This window comes from Nomascus leucogenys, chromosome 18 (genome assembly GCF_006542625.1).
Source record: "Nomascus leucogenys isolate Asia chromosome 18, Asia_NLE_v1, whole genome shotgun sequence".
Classification (NCBI taxonomy): domain Eukaryota; kingdom Metazoa; phylum Chordata; class Mammalia; order Primates; family Hylobatidae; genus Nomascus; species Nomascus leucogenys.
The window spans coordinates 20934041-20943782 of NC_044398.1; the positions used below are offsets into that span (position 1 = coordinate 20934041).

General features: G+C 47.6%; 1 protein-coding gene across 2 annotated transcripts; it reads right to left on the minus strand.

Annotated features, from left to right (window-relative positions):
• Positions 1–784: 784 nt before the first annotated feature.
• Positions 785–6066, minus strand: PCBD1 (pterin-4 alpha-carbinolamine dehydratase 1). 2 transcript variants are annotated; one of them, XM_003271204.3, is made up of 4 exons: positions 5811–6066; positions 3078–3209; positions 2428–2508; positions 785–1322 (listed from the first exon to the last, which is right to left on the minus strand). In XM_003271204.3, the coding sequence occupies exons 1-4, from the start codon at positions 5922–5924 to the stop codon at positions 1224–1226; spliced, it is 426 nt and encodes a 141-aa protein (XP_003271252.1). In that variant the 5' UTR covers positions 5925–6066; the 3' UTR covers positions 785–1223. The 2 variants fall into 2 exon arrangements, with proteins under 2 accessions (XP_003271252.1, XP_004091183.1); XM_004091135.2 differs by lacking the exon at positions 5811–6066 and adding an exon at positions 5130–5774.
• Positions 6067–9742: the final 3676 nt, after the last annotated feature.

A 9742-nucleotide genomic window follows, 5' to 3' on the forward strand; every position in this document is an offset into this window, starting at 1 on the left:
ACAGACACACCCAGAATGCTTGACCAAATGCCTGGGCACCCCATGGCCCAATCAAGTTGACACATAAAATTAGCCATCACAACCAGGAAGAAAATACAGGTTGAGTATCCCTTATCTGAAAGGTGTGAGACCAGAAGTGTTTCAGATTTTGGATTTTGGAATATTTGCATTATACTGACAAGTTGAGCATCTCTAATCTGAAAATCAGAAATATAAAATGATCCAATGAGTATTTCCTTTGGGCATCATGTTGGCGTTCAAAAAGTTTCAGATTTTGGATTTCCAATTTTCAAATTAGGGATGTTCAACCTGTTATATGGCCCCAGACTGCCTTTCTAGACATAGGTTCCACAATGCATATAATACCTGTGCCCTTCACACCCTTATCTGTGTTCATGGTGTTCTCTCAGCCATCTCTGCCTCCCAGGAATCCTACCCAGGTCTTCAAGGCATAACTCAAAGCCTCCAGATTTGCCCTTTTCACCATTAATCACTTGCGTTCCCTTTAGCTCATTTCTTATCCTGCCGTCTAGCATTAATTCATTTTAGTAATAGTTAATTAGTACTAGTTAATTGGTAATTGGTAATAGTTAATTGTGTTCCTGTTTGATGATAATCAAATGATATCCCCTAGATGATAATGAATCTGAAGGCAAGGTGGTCTGGTCCCTCACTTTTTCCAGTACCTTGAACAGTGCCCAGCACAGAGGAAATGCTTTCATTTAAATGCCTATTGACTCCAATTTGGATTGACCTGTGGAAAAGAAGTTTCTAGAGCCTGAGACCAATTGATAGAATAGTTTTATTTGAGACATAAAAGCACATGTGTTTCTGTTACATAGTGTGGGGTTTAGGGTCCTGGTTTCTAAGACAAGACTTTATTTCACCCTGTATCACAGCTTCCTGGGAAATGAATCAGGGAGCAAGACACAGCCTGGCAAGAAAATCATTATTGTTGCTGAGAAGTTGCAAAGAAAGGGGAGAGCTTATTCAAATTAGTGTAACAGAGCCCCCAGGACGAAGAGAGTGGTGCAGGGAAAAGGTCTGAATTCCTGGTGTTGGTGGGAACACTGGCACATCCCACAGCAAGGACTCACCCCTCAACGGCAGCAGCTGGGTCTTGGGAGGGGAATGGCGGGAGGGCAAGGGCTCCTCAGCTCCCTCCCTGGATTCCCGGTTCAGTCACCCCTTCCCCCTGAAGATTCAAAGAGGAAGGGCAGGATCTATGTCATGGACACTGCTACTTGTTCGATGAAGCTGGCCAGGTTTATGTCCCGTTCTGAAAGGCCGGCACATTCATGGGTGCTCAGCGTGATGTGGACCTGAAATGAAACCAGAAATTCTGCTTCCACTGACTTCACTTAAGAACAGGAGGGAGTCACTAGCTGCTGGGCGCAGCCCTGCTAGGAGCTCCAGAATAGCAGCTGGCCACTACGATCTCTCCTGGGGACTCCTTCCTGACATGTCTGTAACAACATCTTCTACATCTCCCCTTTGCTGTCTTTCAAAAATAATCATGACTTCAGCTATAGAATAAAAACTTAATATCCGAATGTCAAGAGCAACCTAAAAGCTAAAGACAAAACCAAAAACCAGTGCCAACTCCTAAACACTATCCATTCACAGACGGCCTCTTCTACCCTTACTGTTTTTATAAACAGAGACCAGCGGAGCTTTTGGGCACATGGTAGACATTTAATGACTGTTTCTATTCATTAAGCAAATAATTTAATAGGTTGGCTATGTGTGTGTGTTTTTTTTTTTTTTTTTTTTTGAGACGGAGTCTTGCTCTGTCTCCCAGGCTGGAGTGCAGTGGCTCAATCTCTGCTCACTGCAAGCTCTGCCTCCCGGGTTCCCACCACTCTCCTGCCTCAGCCTCCCCAGTAGCTGGGACTACAGGCATCCACCACCAGGCCGGCCTAATTTTTTTGTGTTTTTTAGTAAAGACGGGGTTTCACCGTGTTAGCCAGGAGGGTCTCGATCTCCTGACCTCGTGATCCGCCCACCTTGGCCTCCCAAATATGTGTGTATTCTTAGTTCAAGTTTATTACTTTTTCATTCTTCCATACCTCCAGCAAGATTAAAGCCGTTTAGAGCTACGAACACTGAATAAGTATGCCTGATTCCCACAGCCTTTCCTTTGTTGGGTTTTGCCTTCTTAATGCCTACTTAAATGTCTACTTTAACCACAACTATCTCATGCATCTTTTAATTTGCATTTCTTTCTATAGTAAGACTGATTTTTTTTCCAGGGGTATTTATGTTGATTCTAGGCATGTGCAATCTCAGTGAGATTGGAAATGAGATGAGTGGATGACCTATGGGTCAGGAAGGTGCATCGTTAAGTCCAAAAGCCTTCAGAATGTGTCGGAGTTCGCAGTATTTGGATGAGGGCAGAGCACAACAGAGGCACACAGCATCACTCACCTTGTTGTACACGTTAAACCATTCAGGATGGTGGTCCAGTTTCTCAGCCTGCAGGGCCACTCTTGTCATGAACCCAAAGGCCTATTTAAGTGGAGTGAGAGCCAGGTTAGTGTTCTAAGAGAAAGGACTTCTGGACATCACCAATTCAAGGCCTAGACGCAGGAGGATGAATTAGCTTCCCCCCAGGAGACTCCTCTATCTTTAATCATTTCCCCCTTGACATCCTGTCACTGGTTCTCAGGTCTGAGTTAGAGATTGTCCTTGCAGTAGGAAGAAAGTCTTGCTATTTAGGACGCCAACAAGGTGGGAACACCACAACAGGCTTTTGATCTGGCCAGTCTTGGCTGTCTGTTCAAATGTCTTCAGATGTGCATGTTTTCTACTTGAATTATCTCGTCAGAAGACTGTTGCTAAAAGTTCCAGGAAGGGAGAGCCCAAGACACATCCTCCTATGGCTCTCCAATCCCCAAAAATGATACTTTCTGAGTTAGACAGGAAAATTAATTTCCCCACTGGCACAGTGCCCAAATAACTGGATGAGTGTGGTGTCTGAGAGTCTTGGCTAACAAGACATGAAGGGAGAGAACATGCTTTGTGAGGTGACCCCATCAGCCCGTCTCAGAAAACTCTGTCCCACCCTGGTGCCATACCCTGTTGAAGTCTTTGAAATGAAACTGCTTGAAGATGGCATCGCGGCCTTCCAGCTCATTCCACCCCACGGCCCTCAGGTTTGGCAGCAGCTGGTCCCTCTCCTCAGCGCTCAGCCTGTGTGCTTTGCCAGCCTAGAAGAGGGAAAAAAACAGAGGCCCAAGGGCATTTCTCTTTATAGGTCAAAACAGAGGGGCTCCAACCTTTAGGGGAACTTAGCCTCCACTGGCTGCTTTGGACATGGGTGACCAAAGGGCAGCAGGTCTTTGAGCAATAAGCTGGGAGGCCTCAAGGGTGGCACCCTGCCCAGGAGGTGGGGTCCCGGCTCGTCCGCCGATAGGCTCTCAGGTCTTGGGTTTTACACTCCACACAGAGAAAGGAGATCTCAAAAGCAATGTAATTCATATGACGGGGACAGAGAAGCACTCTTCCCCCACCCTGCCCTCAAAGCCTTACAGACCTTCCCTCCATGAGATCTATTACATCAGTGAGGGCGTAAGAGCAAAATAAATCCCAGATGCAAATATACTACTCCACAACCTCTCAGGAAGAGTACCCATGACTGTCCCCCCTTCCTTTTCCTATTACGTACTTCATCATATGCACCCCACGTCCCTACTGTAACTTTCACGTGTATTGAAGAGGAAACAGGCCTAGAGAGGGGAAACGACTTGTCTGCTGTTCTTTCCTGCCCACCCCTAGCCAGTGATGGCGCAGTGTTGTCTGTGTGTCAGCTTCCCTGGGGCTGGACGAAGGAGCTACATTTAAAATAAGTGTCCAGCCCATTCTTAGCCACACTGCGGCTGACCGCCGTTGGCACTACCTCTAGTAGGTCCTCAGTCATGCTCCCAGGCAGCCTCTGGTCCTGAGCCGCCAGGGCTAGGTTTCTCTGGTTTTCCGTCTGTTTTTCTGGCTGGTTGGGAAGCTCAGGCCAAAGTGGAAGGAACTTGGCCAAAGGCAGCTGGCAAACCTAGTGCCCCATCCTATTTACCTAATGTGCAAAGTGCCCTCAAGGCAGCCCAAATTGGCACAATTCAGGCCATGAGTGGAACCTCAGAGAATGCAAGGAAGCAAGGGTCAGTTTCATCCTAGGAGGATCCAGGTCTGGGAGCTTAACAGATCCCAGAACCTAGGCTTCTAGAGTGGCACCACCCCAGGGAAGAAATAGAGTGCTGAATTGAAAAGATATCCTTAGGGGTGGGGAGGGAATGTGAGGGAGGTTAATTTAGCTTTTATGAGGCAGCCCGCAGTCTGGAGACCATGTGTTGATTGGCAGGAGGTTTGAGCCCCGCTTTCACCATTTACCAGCCAGGTGGCTGTACCTCTCTTGGCAGAACCTCCACCTCCACTGATCATCATGAGGCGCCAATGGGACACTTTAGGAAACTCTACCTCTATAAAGCAAATGTCATCTGCATTACAAAAAAAAATACTTCCTAAGGCAAGTAGGCTTGTGATGGGCCTGATAGCATTTGGGGTAGCTGAAGCATCGCAGTGCTTTCCTAAGTCGTCTTTTTTCCCTGCTGTTTCCCTCCTGAAAACGTGAGCTCTCTCTTGACTGATGGAGCTTGGCCCCTCTCTTCCCCTCGGCTCTGGATGGCTATAGGGATTGAATGGCAGCAGCGATTTGCATCATCTGCCCAGTAGGGAGGTCTCTACTCCAGAGCTGGCCTTCTCCCCGTGGCTGACCGCCTGGTCCGTGTATCCAGACAATCAGAAGTCAGCCAAAGCATCAGAGCCCACTGTTTACTTCCCTGGCTCTTAAAGGAGTGGGTGGGTCCAGGTAAGCTCTTAGAAGGCTTCCCTTTCTCGGTAGAGACTTCTGGAACCCCCCAAGTCGCACAGCCTGGGGCTGAACTGACAAACCTTCCAGGTGCCGGCTCTAGAGACAGAGAGGGGGGCGGAGCCCCGTTTGCCTCCTCTGGCGAGGTGTGGGGAGTGGTTACCGATTTCCCAAGCCTGCATCTCTGGGACCTCAGCGCCCCTCACAAACAGCCCCACTCATCCTCCCTCGCCCAAGTCCCTCTCCTATCAAAAGGCCCTCCCAGTCTTGCCTGCTCCGAAGGCCTGTGGACCAGAAATGGTCTGATGAAGCTCCCGAGCTTACAGCAGAGCAAAGGCCCCGCCCTCGCCCCGGGGGGTGGGTGGGGGAAGCTCACCTGGGAGGAGTGCTGCTCCAGCGCCACCAAGCCCCCGTGGCCGCGCATGGGCCTCAAGCCGGCGCGGGGGCTGACTCTGGGGCCCGGGACAGCACACCGGCGCAGAGCGTGAGTCCCAGGCAGACCCCGTACCCAGAGTGCCAGCGGGAAGGGGCAGCGGACAGGCACGCGCAGGAGCGCGCAAACTCAGCCTCCCTCTCGCTCCCACCCCAGTATAAAGCAGAATCGGGCCACTAAGGGGACGAGATCTGTGGACTCCTCCACGACTGTCCTCCCCGGCCCAGGAAGGTCGTAGGCCCCGCCCCCGGCAGGGTCCCGGAACGAGCACTGGCCGGGGTCAGGGCAGGCCTGGCCTCCCAACCGGGTGGGATTCGGACCCGCCACCGCCCCTCTCAGGGCCTCAGCTTCCCCTCCCCGCCGCCGGCGACAGAGAGCCGGGCAGAGACCCCACTCTCGGACCCGCGCGGCTCCGCAAGGGGCTCGAAAAGACCCTCCCCCGCCCCTTCCCGTTCCCACCTTGCCCGCGGCTGCCCTGGCCCCGCTGCCCCGATCGCGGCCGCGCACCCCTGGACTCACCATGGCGCGGGCAGCAGCAGGTGGCCGGCGGAGAGGGCAGGCGGCAGCCGGGCGCGCAGGCGGCCGTCGCGGGGCGGGGCCGCGCTGGGGCCACCCTCCGGTAATGATTAACATCCCCAGCCAGGGACGCGCTCGGCCTGCTTGCTTCCAGCACTTTCCTCGCTGCTCAGAGCCATCCTCCGTGCTTGTTTCAGGGAGCTAGGGTGAAGCATGAGGGCTCCAAATGCCCGCTTCTGGGTTGGAATCCTACCCCGCCGCTTACAGCTGGGTGGCCCTGGGCGCCAGAATACCTATTTTTTTCTTTATAAAAATCTCTTATTTGGATATAATTGACATGAAATAAATTGCACATATTCAACGTGTACAATTTGATAAATTTTAATATGTTTCCCTCGTGAGACCATCACCGAGATCAAGATTATGAACATATCATCACCCCTGCAAGTTTTCCCGTGCCCTTCGGTAACCCCTTCCTCCCGAAACCTCCTGCCCAGGCAAGCACTGATGTACTTTAGGTCACAATAAATTAGTTTGCATTTTCTAGAATTTTATGTAAATGAACCATACAGTATATACTCAGGATAACTGTTTTGGGGTTCAGCCATGTTGTTGCCTATATCAATGGTTTCTTCCTTTTATGGCTAAGTAAAAATTATTTTATAGTATTGCATTGTACAGATAGACTACAATTTGTTTAGTGATTCACTATTGGACATTTGCGTTGTTTACCTTTTGGCTATTACAAATAAAGCTGCTGTGAATATGGTGCACAAATCTTCGAAAGTACGTATGTTTTAATTTTCCTTGAGTAAACACTTAGGAATGGAATGCCTGGGTCATATGGTAGGTGGACTTTTATAACTTATTAGGAAACTGCCATACTGTTTTGCAAAATAATTGTATCATTTTACATTCCTAGCAGCAGTGTATGAGGGTTGCAGTTCTGTGTCCTCACCAACACTTGATATAGTCAGCCTTTTAAATTTTAGCCATTCTAATTGGTGTGTAGCAGTATCTCATTGTGGTTTTGAGTTTCCTTGATTAGTAATTGTATTGAATATCTTTTCATGTACTTATTTGCTAAGGATAAGTTTTTTTTACTGAATAGCATGTTTGAATTTCCTGCCCATTAAAAAAGAAATTGGGTTGTTTTCTTACTGAGTTTTGAGGGTGTTTTATTCTGGATATGAGGACTTGATCAGGCAGTGATTTGCAAATATTTTCTTTGCATTATCTTACGGTGCCTTTCAAAGAGCAAACGTTCTTAATTTTGATGAAATCCAATATATCAAATGTTTCTTTTATGGATTTCTATTTTGATGTTGTACGCATAGAAATCTTGGCCTAACCCAAGATCAAAAAAGTTTTCTCCTATGTTTTATAGCTTTGGTTTTACATTTAGTCTGTGATCCGCTTTGAGTAAATATTTTTATATGCTTCAAGTTATAGATCCAGATGCACTTTTGCACATGGCGGTTCAGTTATTCCTTTCTCCACTGAATTGTCTTCGCACCTTTGTAAAACATCAATTGACTGTATACATGTGGGTTTATTTCTGAGCCCTTTCTTCTGTTCCATTGATCTGTTTGTCCGTCATGACAGGACACTACCTTGTCTTGATTATTATAGCTTTATAATAAATCTTAGAGTCAGATTAGAAAAGTCCTCTCACATTTCACATTTTTTCTATTAACTTTTATTCTTGTACTCCACTTTTATTCCCCGCCCCCCCGTCACCACCCATAGCAGCCTCTCTAATGTGTTAATGTGTATTTTTGTTTGCACATGTTCTTGCAAAATGTGTGGTGTTGTTTCGTCTATATATATTTTTAATTTATGTAAATGGTATTATGTAAATATATTACATTTCTCAGTCTGTTTCTTACAAAACAGAGTATTTAATGGAAAATTAAGATCTACCCATGTTGCTATATGTATATTCAATCTGTAGCTTTTAACTGCGGCCTAATATTTTGTAATGAGAGTCTGCCATGGGTTTCTTGTTCTATCAGTGATGGACACTCAGGTTCCCTTCAACTTTCTGCTGCTACCACCACCTCCCAAGCCCGTGAGCATGTGGGCACACAAACACATACATACACAGAGTTAAACAACAATGCTGCTGCAGTGAACATCTCTAATAGCTCCCTGGGCTGTGGGCAGTCTCTCAGGCAACTTAAGTATATCCATACCCTATAAATCCAGCAATTCCCCCCATGGGTGTGTATCTCAAAATAGTTCTAGATGATGTCCAGAATGGGGACACCAGTCCTCATTCTCGCCTGCACGGTGTGAGGGGGTACTATTTCCATATGCACCTTACACATACATACTTACACTTCCCATTAGCCAGCTTTTTATTTTTTGTCAGGCTAATAGCTATGAAATGAGAGCTTTTTGTGATGCAGGATTTTTCTTGACCTCTTTGCTGGGGTTGCAGCAGGGAGTGCCCTATCTACTCAGCTCGCCAGGACACATCTGGCTTGCGTTACAGCCCACGGCTCATGCGGCCACTGCAACTATATGCTCAGCCCCTGGCGGGAGGGAGCATGTGACCGAGTGAATGCAGGGTCCGGCCAACTGCATTGAGCCATGACACAGGAGCAGGCTCTGTCTGGGGCCCACAGCCAGACCAGGTGTGTCACCCCAAGGAGACTGTGGCAGCACCCAGGCAGGGGTGTCTGAAGCCCCAGAGAGGGGTGTTGCAGTGGGCTAAATAGCTCTTTTATCTCCACCATCTGCAGCCTGATGGACAGCGGCATGTTAGCAGCTCAGGCGGCCCCTTTCTCCACTCTGGCCCGTGGCTCCTGGACCAGCTTGGCCCTGCTGCGGCTTCTGTTCTGTGGGGCAGCTGCCCTCCACCAGTGAGGGTAGAGGGCCAGTGTTACAGCCTTTGTGGGTGGCCACATTTGGTGGGTCCTGGGCTCTTGTTTTGCGTCCAAGAAGAATGAGGTCATGCTGACAGTTGAAGGGTGATGAGGATGGAGAATTTTATTGAGGGATGAAACAGCTCTCAGTGGAGAGGGAATGAGAAGGTGGGGTTGTCTATCTTAGTGTGGCTGAGTCTAGGGGGTTTTATAGGTGCAGGATTGGGGAGGGGTGGGCTGTAGGTAGTAATAGAAAAGGCAACATTTGATTGGTAAAAAAGCATTATTCAGAAAGAACCAATCAGGAAAGGGTGGGCAAACAGGAACAGAAGTTCTCACCCTGGGTTGAGGAGTTTCATCCCAAACCAGCAGTCCAGGCTGTTTTTGGCTTGAAGGTGGGGTTTCACCGGGGACCCACCCCCATCTGCTGCCTAGGCAATTGTCTGCCTCCTGCCGCTTTCAATTGTTTTACTCTACATTGTTTTCTGATGACTAATAGTTTTGAGAACCTCTTCATATGCTTGTTACCATTTGGGGGTTACTATTTGTGCATTGCTTTTTAATATCCTTTGTCAATTTTCGAGAATTTATAGTGCTCTCTTTTTTTAGTTGGTTTGTGGGTGTTTATATAAAATCTAGACATTAATTACTTGTCAGTTTTGATATTGCAAATATCTCCTCCCATTCTGCCATCTGTATACTAACTTCTTCCATGAGATCCATGATGTCTGTGGGCAGAAATCTTATATTTTGGTGTAATAAGATTTATCTTTTTTCCCTCTGCCTTATAATTTTGTGCATTTGAAAATTTATTTGATAAGTCCTCTCCCCACCCTGCTACAAAAATATACTCCCTTTTCTTTTGTTAACTTTATAGTTAGATAGATTTAAGACCTAAATGTGAAAGGTCCCTTTTGGTATATAGTGTTAGGCAGGATGTTAGTCTTCAAAGATAGCCCCCAATGAACCATGACTCCCAATATTCACACCCTGCATAGTTCTCACCCATGTTGAATCTGGGATGGCCCAGTATGACCAATCAAATATGGCAGAAATGTCACCATG

What these genes read in the sequence shown, in the direction of transcription:
- PCBD1 (XM_004091135.2), bottom strand. Translation starts at nt 5,282, where the DNA reads ATGCGCGGCCACGGGGGCTTGGTGGCGCTGGAGCAGCACTCCTCCCAG. An exon ending in TCCACAGGCCTTCGGAGCAG is followed by an intron (nt 3,210 to 5,129) that starts GCAAGACTGGGA and finishes TCCCTCTTCTAG; the next exon opens with GCTGGCAAAGCACACAGGCT. An exon ending in ATTTCAAAGACTTCAACAGG is followed by an intron (nt 2,509 to 3,077) that starts GTATGGCACCAG and finishes CCACTTAAATAG; the next exon opens with GCCTTTGGGTTCATGACAAG.